The 23,158-nt window shown below is 39.7% G+C and overlaps 1 protein-coding gene across 3 annotated transcripts; it reads left to right on the forward strand.

The window, feature by feature from the left end:
* The first annotated feature begins 3,020 nt into the window (after nucleotides 1–3,020).
* LOC145440859 (uncharacterized) lies at nucleotides 3,021–21,515 on the forward strand. Of its 3 annotated transcripts, none has more exons than XM_080318626.1 (9): nucleotides 3,021–3,784; nucleotides 7,918–8,028; nucleotides 8,110–8,197; nucleotides 9,209–9,413; nucleotides 10,362–10,432; nucleotides 11,696–11,811; nucleotides 11,875–12,035; nucleotides 12,099–12,264; nucleotides 19,972–21,515. In XM_080318626.1, exons 1-9 carry the CDS (start codon nucleotides 3,697–3,699, stop codon nucleotides 20,229–20,231), a joined length of 1,266 nt encoding a protein of 421 aa, XP_080174752.1. In that variant the 5' UTR covers nucleotides 3,021–3,696; the 3' UTR covers nucleotides 20,232–21,515. The 3 variants fall into 3 exon arrangements, with proteins under 3 accessions (XP_080174752.1, XP_080174753.1, XP_080174751.1); XM_080318627.1 differs by having other exon boundaries at nucleotides 3,021–6,358; nucleotides 12,099–12,196; nucleotides 19,972–20,151; XM_080318625.1 differs by having other exon boundaries at nucleotides 3,033–6,358.
* Nucleotides 21,516–23,158: the final 1,643 nt, after the last annotated feature.

A 23,158-nucleotide genomic window follows, 5' to 3' on the forward strand; every position in this document is an offset into this window, starting at 1 on the left:
AGTTCAGTTTTATAACGCCATGTACAAGCGAAGATTGGTTGCAGTGGGTTCTCCGCTCGATTCCATATTGGCTAACATCTTTGTTGGGTTACGTTGCACGAAAAGAGATTGTTTGATATAACGGATCTTGATCTAATACAGGGGTCTCGAACTCAAATGTGCTCGCGTGCCAATTTCCTAGTATTTGATGACGTCGCGGGCCGCAGCATCAATAACAGTGGTATTCATGGCCTACTAAAACAGGCCATGGCATATTCAATGTATAATTTCCAATAAGGCCTTATTTGACGGGACCTTGCAGACTGGAATTACACAAGCATTCTGAAAATGTAATTTACTATTGTTTACGAATCACGTTTGGCACGAAAAAAAATCACGTTTTCAAATATTTGAATAAAATTGTTTTTTTTGCGGGTCATAATTTGTCAAAATAATGAGTTATAGATACCAAGCGAGAGGACAAATGAAAAGTAGGATTAAGTCCTTTTGTGGCACCCAATTAGCGAACGCCACGTTGTCCTAATTGCCACACCTATATGACGCCCAATGCCAAATCATCATCAAAAGTGACTTGGCTAGAAATGAACCTGGGCTGCTTGAGTATAATTTCACGTCGATCACCACTAGACTATCGCGCAGACTAGGCGTATTGAGCTATTTGAGAATATGATTAGCGATTTTCTCTCTTAAATTTCTAGACTTGATAATACCTTGCAGTCGAGAAATTAATAACATTTAAATGTATGATGTCTATGTAAGACTATGTTCGCACAGACTATAGCGCTTGGGTCATCACTAATTACTAGGGCAAGTTTTTGCAACTTTTGCAACTTTTTTTACAGCTTCCTGCAGCTTCCTGAATACTCGGAAGTTATGTAGAATGCTGTTTTAAGCTGTTTGAATGAATCTTATAGTGCAACTTTTAGCAACTTTTGTCCATTTTTTTCAAGCAACTTTTTCGATTTTTCATGAAAGTTTTTGCGATTTTTTATGCAATCAACTTTTTACTGGAAATATTTCGCAGTATATGTAAATAGATCGCTTGATTATGTCACTGATTTTTGACAATTTTAGTGAAATACACTGCCAAATTCGACTGAAATACCGGAAATCAGCAGGGTTGTAACCAAGTCACAAGGCTCCGAGTCACAAGTCAATCTCACTTTTATATTTTTGACTCGAGTCAAGTCGAGTCATTTCCAATTCCCACCGACTCAAGTCCGAGTCCAAGTCAGCGAACAGAGGATCGAGTCCGAGTCATGGTATTATGACTCGAGTCCGAGTCCAAGTCATTGTGTTGACTGCTCAGTTTCCAGTTAAAGTCTTCCTAAACCCACTTTTTTAACTCTGTTTGGTGATATTGAATGGTTCGCATTTATAATATATCAATTTTCCTCACTTTTAGCAGTTTCTGGTCGCATTTTCAAGCACCAGTACCAACAAACGAAATCCCAATAGTGTGTTGGCTTCGAAATTACAATGAAATGTCGGTCTTCGCCGTCTGAATCTCGAGTCAATGACTTGCTTCGAGTCATGCGCAATGACTCGAGTCCAAGTCGAGTCAACACACAGATTAACTCGAGTCGAGTCGAGTCATTTCCGTATTTTGAGAAAATGACTCGAGTCGAGTCGAGTCATCCGAAAATCGTGACTCGAGTCTGACTCGAGTCGAGTCATGACTCGAGTCATTACAACCCTGGAAATCAGCACTGAAGTAACGTTGGGTATTTCGGGAGCTGAGCCGGAAAGTTGACCTTTTTTATTTTTTTTAGTGAACCGACCAAAATGTGGTCTTTTAGTGCAACTTTTGTGAAAAACTAAATGCAACTTTTTACTGCAGGTTTTGTGAAAAATAAATGCAGCTTTCCACGGATTTAACTGCAACAAAAACTTGCCCTACTAATTACTCAATGATTTTGAGCGTTTGAATTCCGAGAATGCAACTTGGTAATGCAGATATCACGACCATCAACGCTGCGTCTACAATCGAGCGAAAGCCTGATACGTCTATATGTACCATACGAATATCGCTGAATACGATTCCAAGAAGTTGATGCGTGTGAAAGTACACTGTACAAGTACATGTGTCACGAATATCGCTGATTGTGATTCCAAGAATTCACGCGAAATGCTACAGCGACAATGTGAATATTTTTGTTAAATGTGGACCTATGGAGAATTCTAGAAGTTACATCACGCATTATGATGGAAATAATTACAATTTGTGGTAGTACAACGAAAGATACTTTCCTTCATTCTCGGGTAGAAAGTGTCCGTCCTTACTCAGTAGCTTGCCAAGAATGGAGAAAGAACGTTAAACAGAAGCAGTTGTTGGCTGGCAACACCCAAGTTGTGCGTACACTGCTGGCGACACAGCGTGCTGCTTCATTCTAATAATGTTGTCTACATCACAATTTTTCTCCCTGCGCTTCTTGATATAAGAACGAATGCCAATTTTCCACGCAGTCATGCTTCAGTTAGGATATTGCGGTACGTTCAGCATAACACCATGTCATCCTATTTGTTTCATTTGGCAGTTTATGATTAACAATGAGCAGATAATGGGCCGTTTACAACGGTAGGGCTATAAAGTATGCTAAAAGCTGTAGTCAAATGATAAGTTCGTCGATATTTACGATACAAACGAAGTGCAGGTGGCAAAGATATTTTGACTTTGCAAACAATTTTGACAAAATTTTGACCACTTTTGACATGTCAATAAAATCGCCCTAGAAACCACACATCTAAAACGAAATGCACTGCATATAGGTGCTGGTATGCGATTTGTGCTTATTCAACCAATCAATTTATTGACATCAATGAAATTGATATAAAGGATGCATCGTTGTCAAATGTAAAAATGTCGCAGGCGTACGGGATCGATCTTGATTTGATATGTTTGTTAGTTCATAAAAACCAAATCCGTCTGATTGGATTACTGGCTATGACTTGTTTATGAGGTAATGTCTGTAGCAAAAGAGAAATCGTTTTCTCACTTCGATCAATATCAATGTAGCAACAGCCTGACGCCTTAATAATGCATTGTTCGGTCTGTAGCCTGTACCGTTAAGGCGCAAGCTTATATTCCTCCTGCAAGTCCTCGTCGAAATTGTTGGCAAAGCGACGAAAGATATTGGTTTCATTGAATTATTATAGCATTCGATTGTTCCAGTTGATACATTTGGTGATTTTTAAAAAGTCAGCATATACTTCAGCATTGTTGCATGTGGCATGCGTCGTCGCTAGATATCGTGTACAAAGTACATGAATATATTACTTTACGGAAATGCAGGGTTGTATTTAACAAAATGATGTCACGTGACGTCATTATAGGTTCGTGTTCACGTTCGCGTTCACATAGATTAGAACCTTTCAAAAGGGTTCGCGTTCACACGAACCAGAACAGTTTAGCTAGGGGTTCGCACCATCCCAAGGATTTATTAGAATGCGACAGAGACGGAATGCCGATTAACTAAGCTCGTTACCTCTGTGTGTATCGCACTTCAGTGAGAAACCTGGTAGCTGAATGCGTAGATTTAGAGATACACGGTCGAAATAGTTGCTTGGAAACTACACAAACTATACGCTGACCCAATGTGACCCAATTTAACTTATAAATGTGCATTTTTTGTCTTTGAAGTATTGAGTGTCTAGATTACCTACCCCGAAACACATCAGCTGAGACTAGTGTAAAATATGCTAGCAATCAGTCGAAAGTCGATTTATATTTTGTCTGCACGTATACTGCTATCCGTCGCGAGGGGACCAAGACGATGTAGAAAGAGTGAGTACTGAATACTGACTGTGGAAATACCACAAGTAGACCTAAATTGCCCATTTCAGGAGGGTGTATTATTGGGGTGGAGTCCTTATTCCGGGCATGGACTTTGAGGAAATTTAAGAGCGGATTCAAAATACGATTTATCAATATATGTCTTCTTGAAATCCTAAATACTGATCCTCAACATTTCTAACCCCCTACGCGTTTTGTTCAAGCATGAAAGAAGCTCAAAAATCCAGATGATGTTGTGACCGGCCGATAAGGGATCGATGGAAGTGTATTTCAATCAAAATGTATACGTCACATTGATATTTCTGCTTCTCCGGTCAGCGATTACGTTCCACCGCAGTAGTCATTGTTTACTACGATTGTAGGCAGATGTAATCAGTAGTTTTTCAAAGTATTCAAGTAGATTTGCTCAGATGTATGGAGGCTACTATATACTTACTCAAGTGGTTACGTTGTTAGACAACTTCCACACCTGTACTTGGCTGCTTTGTAGGCAAAACCACGTACTTTTTATACTTTGGATTTTGTAGAAAGTGGTTTTGTGATTTCTGCATCGTTGCTATGGGTGAGATTGTCGTAAGTCACTGTCAACAACTGGGCGAAATATATCCTGCATGGAACACGGTAAATGCATATATTTTCGATATTTGCGCCAATTTACAGCGTCGTTAGTCATTTCCGTCATTGTCGACAGTCTGCTGCATTTGAAGTAGTTTTGACATCTCTTTTAAACAGGCACTTCTATTTGAAATGAATTAGAAATTTACGTCATTATTTCCACTTCTACTTGATTACGTGCGTTGACGACTTCGATCACCCCTGTATGTAGGCTACGGGGGAAGTTTATTTGATCTGACGTCATTTCGATTCCTTTCTATCTATTCATTGTTTCGCAATCCTTCGATGTTTGATCTGATGAAATTCTCAACAAAACGAGGCGAAAGAGTAAGAAGCATATTTGACCGTGTGTACCAGGGTATATGAAAACTGGCTGGAAAAAAATCGCTATTCCTGCGCAGTGGAAGATTGAGATAGCTGCTGTATTGGGTGGAGTATCTGTTTTGCTGCTAATCATGTTGCTTCTAATTTGCTGTTGCAAAGAAAAGCGTACGGAAAAGGCACTATAAAAATGTAATCCAATCCGTGGGACATCCGTCATTCACAAAAAGGGACTTTTCAGTTTTAGAGTTATAGTCGCGAGAAACATATAGTTCCCTGTTATTGTCCCAACTAGAAATATTAAATGTTTAAGACATAGATAAAGAGCAATTAAATGACGAGGGCTATCCTTCTCTTCTTTACATGACACACAATATTTTCTGTGTAATAAATGGTACTTTTAACATCGCAACATTCCGTATCTTCCATCATCCAGATTCGCAAAACCAACTTGCCAAGACCTACCGGTAATTTCTACTAACGCTGATATGCGTAATTTCGTATCAGGCGTGTGATGTGCTCGTTATCTTGCGCAGGCATTGTTTTGGACAGGGTTGTAATGAGTCGAGTCATGACTCGACTCGAGTCCGACTCGAGTCACGATTTTCTGATGACATGACTTGACTCGAGTCAATCTGTATATTGACTCGACTTGGACTCGACTTGGACTCGAGTCATTGCGCATGACTCGAACCAAGTCATATTACTCGGGACTCAGACGGCCATGACCGACATTCCAGTGTAATTTCGAAGAATAGTAAAGTAACCATGCTCACTATTAAGATTTTGTGTAATGGTACTGGTACTTGAAAATGCGACCAGAAACTGCTAAAAGTGAGAAAAATTAGTATACTATAAATGCTAACCATTCGATAACACCATACAGAGTTATAAAAGTGGGTTTAACCATAATTTAACTGGAAAGTTAGCAGTCAACACAATGACTTGGACTCGGACTCGAGTCATAATACCATGACTCGGACTCGACCCTCTGCTCTCTGAATTGGACTCTGACTTGACTCGGTGGTGAATTGATAATGACTCGATTGATTCGAGTCAAAACTATAAAAGTGAGATTGACTTGTGAATCGGAGCCTTGTGCCTTGGTTACAACCCTGGTTTTGGAGGCCGATCGAGATTAGAATTTCGCCGATCAATACTTTCTTCTCAATCTCCATCATATGTTAAAGCAAAGTATGACTTCGTACACTACTAATATGGCCTATACGCAAGTGCGCTGCCATTCACCGTGGTGGCGATATAAGATTTATTAGAATGCGACTGAGACTCAATGTCGATTATAATAACTATGAGCTCTGAGCTCGTTACCTACGTGTGTATCAGCACTGCAGAGAGAAACTCGGTAGCGGTTAACTTGCGTAGAATTAGACATACACGGTCGAAATAATTAATTGGAAATTACACAAACTACACGCTGCACCAATGTGACACAATCGAACTTATATTTGTAGTTTTTCAAGAATTGCGTGGCTATACCTTACCTATCTTGACATACATCAGCCTATGGACAATTGTAGAATATGCTATCAATCAGTCGAAAGTCGATATGTATTTTGTCTGCACTTATACTGTTGTCCGTGGCGAGGAGACCAAGACGATGTATGAATGGTGAGTACTGAATACTGACTGTGGAAACATCACATGCATGCCTAAATTGCCCAAAATTGCCCATGTCAGGAAATCAAACGCAATCTGTAGGGGGTGTAGTATAGGTGTGAAGCCCTTATTCCGGGCAGGGACTTTGAGAAAATTTGAGAGCGTATCCAAATGCGATTTATCAATATATGTCTTGTTGGAATCCAAAATACTGATCCTGAACATTTCTCACCCCCTACGTGTTTTTTTTCGAGCATGATAAAAGCTCGAAAACCCATATATGTTCTAACCGGAAGATATAGGCATTGAAAAAACAACGAAATGGGATCGCTGGAATAGTGTATCTCAATCTCAGTGGTATTTCTACTCCTCCTGGCAACGAATACGTTCCGCTGTAATCAATCTAATCATTACTTACTATGATTGTATACGCTTATACGCAGAGGTAATCACACTAATCAGTAATGCAGTCCGACTCGTCTGTGCCTCACCTCTCCTTTCGCGCTGTATTTTTGAACAATAAATATAAAAATTGGTGATGTTTGGTGAAAAAAAAGTTCAAATTTAGTTATTCACGAACATCGACAGAAAACATCAATGATCATTTCACAATTTTCATTTACTCTGACTCACTTGCTTTCCCCTACTGCAAGTCACTGATGTCATATACCATAATACGTTCGTGCTAACGTTAGTGATCATGATCATAGCGCCGTTTTCAAAAAGCATCTGTTCAAACGAACCAGAAATTTTTATGCTGGTATTGCACCATTCCTACAATATGACAAGTGGCACCCGTTTCCCCGTACAACTTCGCGGACTTCCGCCATGTCACGAGCACGACAGTTATTAAATGTTGGTCGCTATGAATTGAGATATCATATGATTGTGAACTGCTGAGGAGTGACTTCAGATTGCCGGTAGTCCCAGCAGTCATGCAATTGAAGTATACGAATGAACCCAATTGCTATTCAAATGTAAGATCTCTGAGTCAGTGGCGTAGCAGCTATACCTAACCGTTCTGGCTCTGCGTCAGGGGCGGCAGGCTGCAACGGGGCGGCAAAATCAGGCTGCACAGTGTACACAGCACGGAGAGATAGCTAATCATGAGCTAGTTTTTTACGAATTCCAGACTAGAATCGGTGGTTGTTTTCGACAATATCTTGCGCGTGAAAGAAGGTTTCTTTTTTGTGAGAGGAGTTTCTCAAAGCTCAAAAGATAAAGTTGCATTTACAGTCTTCCGTGAATGATGATCGCCTATCAGCTCTATCGATTCTCTCTATAGAAAGAGACTACGTTCAAAAACTTGATTTTGAAGATATCGCTGAGTTTGCTTCAGCGAAATCTCGAAACTTCAATTTTGATGTGGCTAATGATTTTTTCGTTGCCTAATAAATTTGTTGTCCATTTTTTGTCTTTTATTTTTGGCCTTATATAGAACCTCTGAGACGCGTTACATTATTTGTAACAACATCTGCTCCTACGCCACTGCTCTGAGTATTCTAGAAAATGATATTCGGTGGGCTTCCGCAAGAGATTGCGGGGCTAAAAACGTTTTGAATCTATTACAGGTTGGCTCAGCGACATTTACATACATTGGAAACACCAAACCCGGATAACGATATTAAACGACAACATTTCGCTGTACACTACCGTCAATTGGACAATAACAGGGGGGAATAGTAAGTTGATACGACATGTCGTTGCAAACTTACTAACTTCTAGCTTTCCAAAAACATTATAGCCTATATTTCGATTTTCAGCCTCGACATTAGACGGGTTTTTGTTTCGGATGAAGCCATCAACAGGTCGGATACGTTCCATGACACCATTTCAGGACCCACAAGCAAGGTTGGCTATACGCGGTTGACAGTAACGAAGTACTTTTGCCTTTTCGGTGCCTACTTGTATCATTTACTCAAGTGGTTATGTTTTCTAGCTAGACTGCTTCCGATGCTCATTCAACAGTTTTTCAGGCAACACTACTTTTTACAATTTGGATTTGGTAGAAAGTAAAGATAGTTTTTGCGTTATTTTGCATTACTCTTAAGTTGAGTTTTCATAACGACCGTGCGAAATAGACCCTGTATCACGGACACCAAGTATATATTAGTCATATTCATTATAATCGTTTTTCGTTAGTGATACATAGATACATGTTGCTGTTTGAAACCACTTATTTGATTAATTATCAAACGGTTAATTTTCTTCTTCCATTTGAAATAGTTCAAGATGTGTTGAATATTAGTACTTCCATTTTCCTGACTAGAAATTTACGGCGTTTCTTCTACTTGCGTTGTAACGCTGACAACTTTCGCAATAGATCAATGCAATGACCGGATTCAATTTGTTTTGTTCGCCAGTTCTATCGCAAAAGTAACCATTTTTCAGCTGATGGTGCTACGTAAAGTCGCCAGCAGTAGGGCCTAATGCGGATCGCCGATATCAAAACATTTTGTGAGACGGTTCTATAGAACCCGTGCCACCAGACGCCATATTCATCATATGCTAACTCGCAAATGACTAATGAATTGTCAGCTTGGAAGGATTCGACAAGGGGTGTAACGCGCCTTTTCCATATATTTTTGACTTCAGTAGTCATATTCTCAAACAGGAACTATATTTTATCTTGCGTTCGCTGTGGTGTGAGTAGGCCTACATATGTCAGGACTTATACACGTGAAGTTTCAGTGCTATACGCCTCGTGCACATGGCCGTGACAGGGCTACAATATTCAACCTCACCCTGCCGAAAACGTGTTTTAAAACACCTTGTAGTTTCAAAGCTTTGAAAAATATAGACTCTCAGATAAAGCTATGAGCGACTTTTGAGTTTTTAAACATTGTGTTTCTCTGTTTCAAGCCTTACGAAACTATGGATTAGTACAAAAAACACATCAGAGTGCTCCGAGTCAGATGATGTTGAAAGTCAAAGTTATGAGAATGCAGGGAAGCTTATGAACTGCTGGTGCAATGCAACATCGTGTCCCTTTGCACAAGGATTATCATGCATACCGTCAACGGATCTACTTAAATACCGACTGGGCGTTTTCTATGCCATACCAATAGTAAGATTTTCGTTACTATGCATGCATATTTGCAAAGCAACAATCGACGATTATTTCACGGATCATTTACTACATGTGTGAGCTTTTTAACGGAAAGAAATAATGGAGAACGTAATATTTATTTCAATAGCCAGTTTACATAATATAACGGCCAGTTATGCTTACTCAATATAGCCTTTACTACTCAAATTCTATCTGAGAAGAGTAATTGTACAATTCGAATGACAACTTCGACTATCGGGTTGATGCTATAAACATATCCATTCTAAATATTAATCAACGAATGCTCTATTTCAGCGGCTCCCAAAATATTTTGTTGACATCGACAACCCTTGTGGCGAGCGGATGAATTCTATCGTCTTGCAAATTTCAGAATATGGGGTCACAAAATCCCGTTTGCTTATATTGCACAATACTGAATTCATCAAAGTGAACCATGTCCTTATTTAAAACTATAATCAAACCGATGCACAATGTTTGATAATGAAAAGATATTTCTCTCGAGATGTTAATTAATTGTGGTTTTTCGATCGAATTTTAAGCAGTATTTATTTCAAACGAATTAAAATTCAAAAGGGTTTTAGGGTTAATATGATTGCGTGTATTTCATATAGCCTATAAATCAAGCGGCCATTGTTTGACAATTTTTAGTTTCTATTATACTCAATAAGATATAAGTCTAATGTTCGCAAGAAAAGAGAACCATTTCTACAGGCATAGGAAGTACAGGAAGTCTGTGAACAGAACCGCCAGAGTACAATAGTCGTAAAAGTGTACAAAACTTTATACTTCGAAAATTTGGGTGTTTTGTTACTGATCCCTCTGCAACACCATGTACAGAATTAGGTTCGAGTAATGGAATCGACAGCTTGAGGAATTCGACAATGGAAGGAATGTTTGATCTAACGTAATATTTCATAATTTTCATGGAATATGAAATGTTTTCAGGATAGAAGAAGCGTCACATTTGAGACGAAATACCATGTCTCGTACTTGTTCGAGATGTTTCCTTACCAAAGGTGAGTTGCGGATTCGTAGGCTCTTTAGATTGTTTAGTTCAGTTTGATTTTATATACTCTAAATCAGGGCCGGCCAACCCGTGGCCCGCGAGAAGGTTTTGAGTGGCCCGCGAGGTAATTTCCGAAATGAGAAACATTATCAAAAATGGATTGCACAGATTGTGAACCTGCAAGGCCAACCAAAAACTTGATTAGTCTGGCCGCAATATTTGAGATGTGATGACTAAAACATCAGTTCCGACGCATTGGCAGATTCATGAACCAGTCACATTTTGGTAGATCTTCGTACTATCATAAACTACAATAAAACAGAATAATTTGCGATAGATTTATCAAAAGGAAAAATTTTAGGCTTGGCGCAACATGTTGTCACTCGATTTCGTGCTTTTAATATTGTTACCCCTTTTTGAATATGAAAGAACGCATAATGTATCAGATTGAGTCGAACTATATTCGCGATTACGAGACGAAGTGTCGTTCAACATATGCGACCTTGCGTTTGCGCTCGCAGAAAGACCGTCGACTATGAAACCTGGACCCCAAAATGATTGACGCATGTTGGTCGAAGCTTTCGATATCGATATGTCCGGGCACCGAATAGTCCATTCCTTGCAAACTGAGCCCAGCGATATACATCAGGCCCGCAATATAGTCAAGCGACAATATTATTGACCTATGAACTTCGAAAAAATTTCGCGCTTCGCGCGGCTAGTGGCCCGCGCAATAGTTCGTCCATCAAATGTGGCCCTTTGGCTGAAAAGGTTGGTCACCCCTGCTCTAAATTTAGCATGCGATTCCCAAGGTATCAGTCAAAGGGTACCTTGACTTGCATTACTTAACTACGTGCATTATATATACTTACTCAAGTTATTTTGTTTTTAAACTACTTCTACTTCTACTAGCCTTTTCCCCAACCCAGTTTTTATCCCAAACTCCTTACTTTTTAGACTTTGTATTTTGATACTTAGTAATTAGTTTTGGGACATGTTTCAACCACGTTTGTGAATGAAATCGTCTTAACGACTGTGCGTCTGTGTCACGGTAATTGAATGTATTCTGCAGATTGAACCAATTTGTATGCGACGTTTCGACTATCACTTACTTGGAAACTTTTCATATCTTCAGTTTCTACTTCCACTTGAAGTAGTTTTTGCGTGTCTTGAAAACCGCTACTTGTAGTTGTAATTGAGTCAAAATCAAAGGCGCTACTTTTATTTCTATTTGGATAACTACGCTGATAACTTTGACCAACTTTGATTACAGAGAAGCTATGTCGCGATATTCCAAGAGATACAATATTCCACCAACTTTGTCTTGTGCAAATGACCTATCAAAAAGTTTGATCATCAGTGCTGTTGAAGCGAACTCCAAATGCTGCGGTAATCAAATTCCTACCTAGAGTTTGACTTTCATAAATTGAATTATTGGTTTTTCCTAAACAGAGCAAGGATTTGCGAGTTTATCAGCAGTTGACGTTCAGGCGTCAGCCCTGTCGATGGATCTTGTCACAAGAACTTTGAACGTATCAATTTCCTGGATACCGCCAGTTGGCAAAGACTATGTCACATCAGAAGTGTGGATACATCCTAGGGGCAATCAAACCGTAAATGAAATCACAAGTCAAGTGTGCTGCGTCGCAGATCGTTGAATGCGATTTCTCGTTCAGGCTATCGTTAAGACGGGATCCTACGACGTGAATAATACATGCTCTGTCCATAGCAGAAGAGATTCAGTAACAGCCTACGGACTTCTGCCGAATACGACGTACAAGTTCACTATTCCTATCACTCACTCGGGCGCATTTTATACGAAAACGATAGACTACAAAACGGGTATATAGATTGATACATTCACGTCAATTTTCTGGATCAATACTGTGAATCGGAATATACTTGATATGGCCTATACGTCACGGAAACCTTGAACATAGAGCAGCGTTGGGAGCAAGCCACTAGCTCACTACCTTCGAGCCAAAAGTCATCTAGAATCATTGGACATTTCGGCTCGAGTCAACTCAAGTCCATCGGTTTTTGAAGGTGACTTGAGGCCAGTCAAGTCAAGTCACGAGTCCAGTCACAATTTAAGTCAAGTTGCCTTTTGGAAGTACGAGGCATGATCAAGCAATTGTATTTTTCTTGCTGTTTGAAATGCAGATTGAGTCGCCATTTATTTTGAATCGAGGAACGAATATAGAGGTAGGGATGGTGTGAACGTGAGGTTCACGTTCGCGTTCTGTGTGTGAACCTCAGAGATTCAGAGATTCACGTTCACAAACGAACCTTGGTAGGTTCTGCACTGTGAACCCTTTTCATATATTACAATTTTCACTCCATTATAACATCTTTGGTTGAATTTTACTGCATTTCAACTGCGGTCCACTCTATGCATGGCGCAGGCAGCGTCAAAAACTTAACACTAAACGAGCATGCACCTTGACAATCTCAAAAATGTCTACTGTGTGATTGACCCGCAATCACACAACATCAAGAGCGAAATACACTACATGCAGGTAGTCAGCGAATGATGTTTATCCAACTATCAATGAAATTGATATCGTTGTCTGATGTAAAAAAAATCTAGCAGGCGTACGTGGTCAATGTTGACTTCATATGTTTTGTATCATAAAAACCAAATCCGTGCGATTGGGGTGTTGGCTAACTGCTGTATAACTTGTGAATGAGGTAATATTGGTACCAAGTATAGAAACCCGTTTTACACTCTGCTCAATATCAACGTAGCAATACTCAAACGCCGAATACATTGTCTGGTCTGGCCTAGACCGTTAAGGCGTAAGCTTATATTCCTTGCAGGTCGTCGTCGAAATTGTTGGCAAAGCGACGGGAGATTTCATGGGATTATTATATTATTTGATTGCCCCAGTTGATACATTTGGTGACGTTTACAACGTCAATATGTATTTCAGCATTGTTGCATTATGTAGCCCGAGTTGTCACTAGGCATCGTGTACAATCTATACATTTGTATAGGCTATCACTTCACTGAGATGTAGGGTGGGAATTAGCAAGATGACGACACGTGACGTCATGAGGTTCACGTTCGCGTTCGCACAGAACCTTTCAAAAAGGTTCACGTTCACATTAACCTGAACCTTTCAGAGGTTCACACCATCCTTAGTAAATATACATGTATGCGTTGTAACGCTCACACATATATACGTATAACTGCTAAACTACGTTAATAACCGTATCGTGTATAGCCAATCAGCCAAAATAGAGAATAGAATACGAAACCTCAGGAAGTGGAACCGTATTGATATGATGCAATAAACGGCACGCACCTAACCAGAGATGAGCATGGATTTTGAGAAACTGATTGACTGCCGACTTAAGAACATTTTTGAATTGAATGCAGTACTGTCTCCGACCCAGCATGGATTCAGATCCAACCACAACACCAACCATGCAATACTGTCAATTGTAACGGACTATTACAAAACCATCAAGCAAAAAGAAAGTGGCTGCAGCATTTTTATCGATCTCCGCAAAGCTTTCGACACAGTTAACCACAGAATCTTAAGATACAAGCTAGAACACTATGGAATCAGGGGTATTGCAGCAACTCTACTTGAAAGCTACCTGGCAAACCGCAAACAATTTGTTAAACTTGGGACATTAAGAACGACTACCAGAGATATAACTTGTGGAGTGCCACAAGGCTCAGTCCTTGGACCGACTTTTTTCCTCATTTATATTAACGACATTGTTAATGCATCTTTATTCCGCTCAACGCTATTTGCTGATGATACTCACCTCTTCATAACCTCCAACACTGTCGATGATTTGCATGCATCTGTGAATAGGGAACTCCCAAAAGTGTCGAGATGGCTGCAAGCAAACAAACTAAGTTTGAATGCAGATAAAACCGAGATGCTCGTTTTAAATAATGCCAGTCATAATTTCACTGTGAACATCAATCATAAACAAATCTCAATATGTGACTCAGCAAAATATCTCGGCGTCACCATTGATTCCAAATTGTCTTGGAAGCAGCATATTGAATGCACAATATCAAAACTAGCTCGGTGTGTGGGAATAATGACCCGTCTCCAATCTTTGGTTTCCAGATCAGTACTACGAACCATCTACTTCTCTCTTTTCCACTCGCATCTGCAATATGGAATCGTAGTATGGGGAAATGCATGTACAACATTTTTGTGCAGAATTCGAACCCTGCAAAACCGTGCGATACGGCTGATCTCATCTGTACCTTTACGTACCAATTTATCGCCTTACTACCGTAAGCATCGAATTTTGCGAGTTGATGAACTGTCGCTTCGAAGTATCAAAAGTTGTTCACAAATATTTTTCCAATAGTCTCCCTCCTGTGTTTGATGACTTTTTCATACCTGCTAAACATGTCCATTCCCATTACACTAGATCTTCGTCTAAAGGAAACGTCTACTTACCCCAACCCAATAGCAACCTAACTAAGAGATCAATCGACTACTCGGGACCTATCATCTGGAATGCATTACCATCACATATCCGTGAATTTCCTTATAATAGATTCAAAAAAGCCCTACTTGATCGCCTCTTGTCGTTACACTAACACTGTTGCCCTACCTCGCCCGCCCAGACATTGCTTCATTGATCATTTGCTACCATTGTTTAATTTTTTTTATATTTTCCTTTCTTAACTAAACATTTTTTCACCGCCAGACTGTTCTGAGTCAAGTGTACCTGTTTGATGCTGGTGTGATCAGACTAGATGACCTTCACGGTCTTATCGATCATTCCTATCTAATACCGAATACTGTGCACGCATATTTTCTGTACCACCATCACTGCCGTTTGTTATGTATTTTGGTTCGATGAAAATAAAGACTCTCTCTCTCTCTCTTAGGATTAGGATTTGGAAAAACCGGATTTGTGAAATTTTGTCGGATTAGGATTGGATTAGGATTTGAGTTTTTTTTTAAATGGATTCGGACTAAGATTGGATTTACCGATTTTCGGGGAGATTGATGTACGGTAGCAAATGGCGACGAAGTTTTTCATTCTACCACGATTTTACATAGTTTGCAAAGTTATTACCTCAGGTACTTTGGCACTCTTTCAGTATTTCATTTCTTTTACCGAATTATATAGCAGTGTTGGGATGACTCGAGTCAACTTTTTAGTATGACTTGACTCGACTCGAGTCACTTTGCAAAAATGACTTGACTTGACTTGACTCGATGCTTCAGAAATGTGGATTGACTCGTGACACGGAGCAACATTTACGAGTCAATTTCAAGTCATCAATAAGTAAATGGTATCGACTAAATCCCTGTATCATGTGTATGTTCGGATTATTCGCGATACGGCGCTGACACTTGTGAGAGCAACCAGTCATCCACTTATTGTAAGTTTCATTGTTCCTCCATTGTTACATCACAAATATATTGATCGCAAACGAAATGATCACGGCTTACGTAGTCGTAGTAGTAGTAGTATCAGAGGTGGTCAGTAACGAAGTACTTCTACTTTTTCGAAGTACTCAAGTAGTTTTCCTCTACTTCTGGTACTTACTCAAGTAGATAGAATTTTCGCTACTTCTACTTCTACTTCGTAATATTTTGTGATCTACTTACTCACTTTTCGCTATTTTCATTTTGTCAAGTAGAAGTAGTGTAACCCTCCAATTAGAAAGAGAAACTGCGGAATCTCGGGCTGTTTTCACGGAGTTCTAACTTTCAGTTTAAAAAAAATTCAAGTCAAACCCAGAATTTCCGTTGCGCTTCACACAAAGTCGATATGGAGTTATAAATTTGTTTCCACGAAAATGAATATTATTTAGGTAGCAGGTTGATTGGTTCCCTTCGCACCGCATTTTCGCCCATATGACATATTTCATTACAGTAAATATGGCCCATCATAACGTTTGAAATTACCGTTTTGCAATCTAGCATACCAATCATATCGTAATCTCTGACTTTTTGAGCGTTCGATCTGTTTTAGCAGACCACCGTTAAGACTGTCTCGACAAAATACATGTACTACATTTTCCGCTTTTCTGATGTAGTATTGGTATTTCTCGTTCAATTGAATTGTGACTTGACTTGTGACTTGACTTGACTTGACTCGACTTGACTCGAGTCACCTCCAAAAATCGAGTGACTTGACTTGACTCGAGTCAAAATCTGCAATGACTCGAGATGACTCGTGACTCGAATGTAGTGACTTTATCCCAACACAGAGGCATAAGATGTAGGTTATAGTTTCTAAGTAACATTCCAAGTTTGAATCGGGTTGGGATCAGGATAAGGATTTGAATATACAAAAGTTATGGATTGGGATTAGGATTTGAAGCTTCGGATTTGGATTGGATTAGGACATATCTATTTCAAATCCGCTCATCTCTGACACCTACACATTAATCAGATACAATTCAAGCCTGCGTCAACTGTTGACGACAAGGTGACGTAATGGTAAATTGTCCGGCTCCTTGATCGGTAGGTCGCGGTTTCGATTCCCGGCCGGGTCAGACCTAAGACCTGATTACTAGGGCGATTTTTTTTGTCAAAATAAGTCCCTGCATTTCCCTTGTATTGTAGGTTTTGCACTGTCGGCGAACTTATCATTTGACATTTTCCAGCTTGTAGCCTACTTTTTAGACCTACCTTTGTCGACGGCCCATTGTCTGCTCATTGTGAATCATAAACGGTAAAATAAAATAAATAGGTTGACATGGTGTTATGCTCAACGCACCGCAATATCCTAGCTGATGCCAGACTGCGTGGGCATTGGTTGTTATATCAAGAAGCGCATGATGAAAATTGTACGCGCAACCTCAGTGTTGCCAGCCAACAATTGCTGCTGTTGAGCGTTCTTTTTTCATTTTTGGCAAGATATTTACCAAGGTCAGACACTTTCTATCAGATAATGTAGGAAAGTATCTTTCGTTGTACTACAACAAATTTTAATTATTTGTACCATAATGCGTTATGTAACTACAGTATACTGGAATTCTTCATAGGTCCCGGTTTCGGTAAAATAAATTTTTTTCATGTAAAAAGTTGTTAGTTTTTAAGTCAAAAAAGTTTTTTTCAGGCCAAAGTACTTCGTAAGGACAGACACTTCCAACCAGAAATGAAGATAAGTAGTACAATTATAACATTATGTGCGAAAACACCTAATTTGCATACATGAGGTCAAAACTTTTGTCAAATTAAGTTTTTTTAAGTCAAATTTGTCAAAACGTTGATTTTCCAGGTCAAAATCATTCGTTTTTTAGGTAAAAAAAATCGCCTTACTGATTACTAACACTGGTATCCATGACTTGCTCGCTTGGCGCTCAAGCATTACTGGGATAGCATAGGGTGGTGCAAGACTTAGAAAGCCGTACAAGGCTATATCTGCACCTTCCTGGTCCAGCAGCATATGCACATCATGCACTCATGGTATGCATATGCACAGATCGTGTGTATGTATATCATGAGTCGGTATATATGCCGCAAAAACATCAATGACAAAAATAAACTACGTCCTTTCCTCTCCTGACGAGCAATATAAGCTTATCAAGTATATTCGAATCTGATTTGAACCATACGAGAGGTTTGGCTAATGTGAGCACTGAGCACTGAGCACTGTGACCGCAGTCTATAGGGGGTGCACATAACAAAAATTACGCTTTTCCGATAACGAGATGAAAGTTACGCAATCATGCGAGAGATATGTTTTGGAAATGGACGATGGCTGAAATCATTGTGATCATATTTTAATTTAAATTTTCGGAATCGGTGCGACAGCAGCTTTCGATCAAGACCAGATTCAGTAAATTATGGGCTCTGGAAGATAACTTTTGGATGGCCAGAAATCATACAGTCGCTTACGCAAAACAATTCTGAAACCAGCCTCAGCGAAGCGAAACGAAGCTGCAAAAATCGGTCGTTGCCATTCCATGATAACATTCGATAAGAATACCCTGCACCGGGGCGAAAAGATTTTCAACGGAAGAACTTATGACTTTGGTGACGGCAGTCAAAATGGAAAAAAAATATTTCTAGGCCCATTTTCGGCAGCCGTGTATTATCATTCCAAAGATCAAACATGGCTGCGAGTCACAGCTAAGGTACGGGTAATGATAATTTCGCATAGCTTTGGCATTCTGACCAATCTCACACATCCATCGGTTTGAAACTGCAGCCGTTGCAACCTCACAAGAACAGGTTGGCCAAGGTAGCTATATTTGTCCAATTTCCTGTCCACACTAGGCTTGATACCACTAACTGTATGTGTATTACGCATATAGCCATTATCAGCCATTCAGCCTGAACGTGTAGACTGTAGATTAGGGATGGTGTGAACCTCTGAAAGGTTCAGGTTCGTGTGAACGCGAACCCTTTTGAAAGGTTCTGTGTGAACACGAACGTGAACCTCATGACGTCACGTGACGTCATATTGCTAATTCCAACCCTATCCTTCAATGAAATGATAGCCTACAATAATGTACAGATTGTACACGATACCTAGCGACGATTCGGGTGACATAATGTCTCAATGCTGAAGTATCCTATACTGACGCTTTAAACGTCGCCAAATGTATCAACTGGGGAAATCAAATGATATAATAATCTCGTAAAATCAATATCTTCCGCCGCTTTGCCAACAATTTCGATGAGGACTTACCAGGCAATATAATGACAGGAAAGGAAGTAGTTTATTTTCGTCCTTGTTTTTTTTTTGCCGCATATACACCGAATCATGACATAAATACACACTATCTCCGCATATGCCCACCATGAGTACATGATGTGCATATGCCGTCAGGCAAGGAAGATGCAGATATAGCCTTGTAGCAGTGTTGAGATGACTCGAGTCATGACTTTACTTAAGTCAAACTCGAATCAGCTTTTCATATGAGACCGGAAAATGTATTCGACATCATATATTTATATTGGGCAGAGTGTGAAACGGGTATCTATGCTTGCTACTGATATTACCCCATTAACAAGTCATTCAGTCAATCGCACCGATTAGGTTTTAATGACACAGTAAACATGAAGTGAAGATTGACCCCGTAAGCCTGCTAGTTTTTTTACATCAGAAAACGATATCAATCTCAGTGATTGGTTGAATAAGCATCATTCTCTGACTACATAGCTTATTTCGCTCGTGATGTTTTGTGATTGCGGGTCAAGCTCGCAGCATAGAGTCATTAAATATTTACAAACGGAAAGCTGGATCTTTCGAGCAAACTTTTGCAACAAAGCAAGCAAAACTTTTGAGATTGTCACGGTGCATGCTCGTTTAGTGTCGATTTTTTTATGCTGCCAGCGCCATGAATAGATTGGCCTGCCGTTAACATGCAATATATTTAAACCAGCAATGTTATAATGAAGTGAAAATTGTAACATATGAAAAAGGTTCACAGTGCAGAACCTGCCAAAGTTCTGTTGTGAACGCGAACCTCTAAATTTCAGAGGTTCACACACAGAACGCGAACGTGAACCTCACGTTCACACCATCCCTACTGTAGATATAGGCATTTGCTGAGAATATATCGTCCAACAACGCTGGTTGTCCTTGCATTTACAGGCGCCGAGACATCATTGCAATCTTGCAGCTGCAGCAGCAATGAATCGTTGAACGAGTGTATAACGGACTCAGTTAATGCGAAATATTCAGCCTCTCGAAGCGCAGGGGTGAATCGACGCAAGAGGAAGCGAGAAGAGGCTGAAGAAATGGTGGAGATACAGCGTAGTATTAAAGATCTCCTTGCTCAATTGGTGGAGAATCAACAAAAGTTCTTGGAGATCTTTAGTGAGCGTGTTGGTCTTTCGGCATCGTCGACATGAATTGCGTTGCAGTTGATTCTACCTGCGATCGATTCAATTACACGAAAAACATTACATTTCTGTTTTTCAAGTTTATTATATTAGGTAAGGGTAGGTTCACTGCGCCTACCGCGAATCGACAACCACATTGACCACATTGAGAATACTCTCGTTAACAGTCATAACCTTCCATAATTCATACCATCAAACTATCAGTTAGGATTTTAACAATCTGGTTTCATTGTGTGATATGACGATAAGGAGGGCTCGGAATATTTCACTGTCATAAAGGGGGGAGTGTCTAAAAAGTCTGAGAACCACTGGGCTAAACTAAATCTTAATATTTCAAAAACGGATGAACAGCAAATAAACTCATCTGAAACCTGTGCTGAACCATTTCCTACATCACAGTCAGAGTTTTTTTTTTCAAATCTCTGAGCAGTACTGAGGCTTGCTGCAACAATTGCAAAAAGAAATTCAAGTTTTCAACCAAGGCTCCATCAAACTTGATCACGCATTTGTTGAGATGTAATCCCAATCTTACCTGCAATCTTAGCCAAATTTACTGTGGCCGGAAACTTTCCGCACCCTATGTTCATCAAATGCAATCTTACAGTTTTTGAGCAAGTCAAAAGTTAAATGCGAACCAAAATTTTGTAATTCGTCGTTATCAAGAGGTTTTTTCTTTTGCATTTATTTCAATTTTACACACCTTATCGGTATCATTCTTATCGCTGACGCCTTACCAATTACATATCATTTGCCTCACTCAGCTCTGAGTATTCGTTTGATCACATTTCGTTGACTGTCAGGTAGCCTATTCGGTGTTAGTCTTGCCAGTCGCTCAAACTTTTGATTGTTAATAGTCGCTTAAATTTCTTTTCTGTGTTCGTATTTTTCAGTACTCATGATTAGGAATAGTTCGAAAACATTCGATTTTTTAATGAAGGGTATTCTACCTTCTGCGCATCATGAATGCAACATGAATAGCTTGAGATTGTTGCTAATTACGTCGCTACGGTTGTCAAAGAGCACCTCTCTACCGAATCAATTACATGTTTAAAAGTAATTGTAATTGTAATTGTAATTCAGTACATGTTTACCAGTAATTGTAATTGTAATTTGATATTTTTAACATTGAGTAATTGTAATTGTAATTTAATTGAAACATGCAAGGAAGTAATTGTAAATGCAATTGAACTGAATTAATGTAATTCATTCAACTATGATGTATATATGTATATAGTACTCATGTAGGTAGGTCTTTCTTTAAGTCCGCTAATATTCATTTATCTTTCCACCACCGACCGCGTTTTCTTGTGAACTGAGTTGCATTTTTCCTGGTTTGGGTTAGAAGGTTTGGAGTAAGGGGTCAGAAGCCAATTTTTCAGTGGATAGCCACTATTACCAAGCCGTAATGACGGCGCAAACTCTCCAGATTAGAATCGGTCACATAATGTTGATTGAGTAAGGATGAAAGGGTCGTGGGTGGCGTCAGGCCGTTTCGCACTGATGTCCAGAAAAATTAAATCAGAGTCGCAAACTGCCTGTAACGAAAGGTGATAGGATTGATATTGTGACAGCATTGAAAAAGTGCAGGCAATTTACCCGCACATTAACGGAATGGTATCCTTTTCTTCCGACGTACAGATGCTCGTTTTGAGGAGGGGCACTGATTGCAATATGAGAGCGATCTATAGCACCGATTACGCTCGGGAAACCGGCTATGTCGCGAAACTTTTCTATAGAACCACCTCTTCTTGGCATATATATAGCCTATATTCCGGTGCTTTCTCGCCGAGTGCGTTCAAGAATTTGTCAAATATTACACTGACTGCTGATTGAGAGACATTGATATAGTCCTTTGCGCAGTTTTGGAAACTGCCTGAAGCAAGAAGCTTCAAGCAGATCAATACGCGCTGAGCAGTGGTCAATGGATTCCCCGGTCGCGACTTTGACTGTAACTTTACTTTCAGTGTCCCGATCAACTGAAGAATTGGGTGTCGGGGTAGTGGATATTCGCCAATTAGCAAATCATCTGTGAAATCGTCGAACGGGTAGCGACGAGTTCGCGTAACGACTTTTTTGTCCGTGTTGGCGTTCCGCCACACACAGATATGCTGCCATTATGCTTATAACTCGCGAGATGACACCTATATCCAGCTCTCCGCGACCAATAATCAAGAATCAATAGATAATCAATTTCAAGATTTGCGATACCAATTGCTACTCAAAGTGAGGCAAACAGACGCAAACTGTTCCGTTTTCTCTCACTTCCTCACTCCTTACGGCAAACCGATACCGCGCCGCCGAAGAGAACTGTTGAAAGTATATCGCTGACACTGAATGCCGCTCACCCAACAGCGCAATGTTCGCATATAATCGGCGATGAGCGACGGTTTGGCAGGACAAATTGATGATAAAAGAGATTTTGCTATTAAATGGATTTGAAGCGTCTATCAATGATAAGTAGGGCAATTTTTGTTTGACATGTCAGAAAATGTCAAAATTAGGTCAAAATGCAGCGTTAGGCCAAAAAATGTAAACAAAATTGTAAACAAAGTCAAATTTTTTTTAAACCTGCGTTTCGTTTGTATCGTAGATTTTGCACTGTCGGGAACTTATCATTTGGCATTTTACAGCTTGTAGCCTACTTTATAGGCCTACCGTTGTAGACGGCCCATTGTCTGCACATTGTGAATCATCAACATTCAAATAAAACAAATAGGTTCACATGGTGCGATGCTCAACGTACCGCAATATCCTAACTCAAGCAAGATTGCGTGGGCATTGCATGGTTCTTATATCAAGAAGCGCATTATGAAAAAAAGTTCAGTGTTGTCAGCCAACAATTGCTATACTGTTAAACGTTCTTTCTCCATTCTTGGCAAGCTACTTAGTAAAGTTGCCCGCATTTAATCTAGTGATTCTCCATTTATATTCAATCA

This window comes from Botryllus schlosseri, chromosome 6 (genome assembly GCF_051294905.1).
Source record: "Botryllus schlosseri isolate E-star chromosome 6, Bs_hap1, whole genome shotgun sequence".
Classification (NCBI taxonomy): Eukaryota; Metazoa; Chordata; class Ascidiacea; order Stolidobranchia; family Styelidae; genus Botryllus; species Botryllus schlosseri.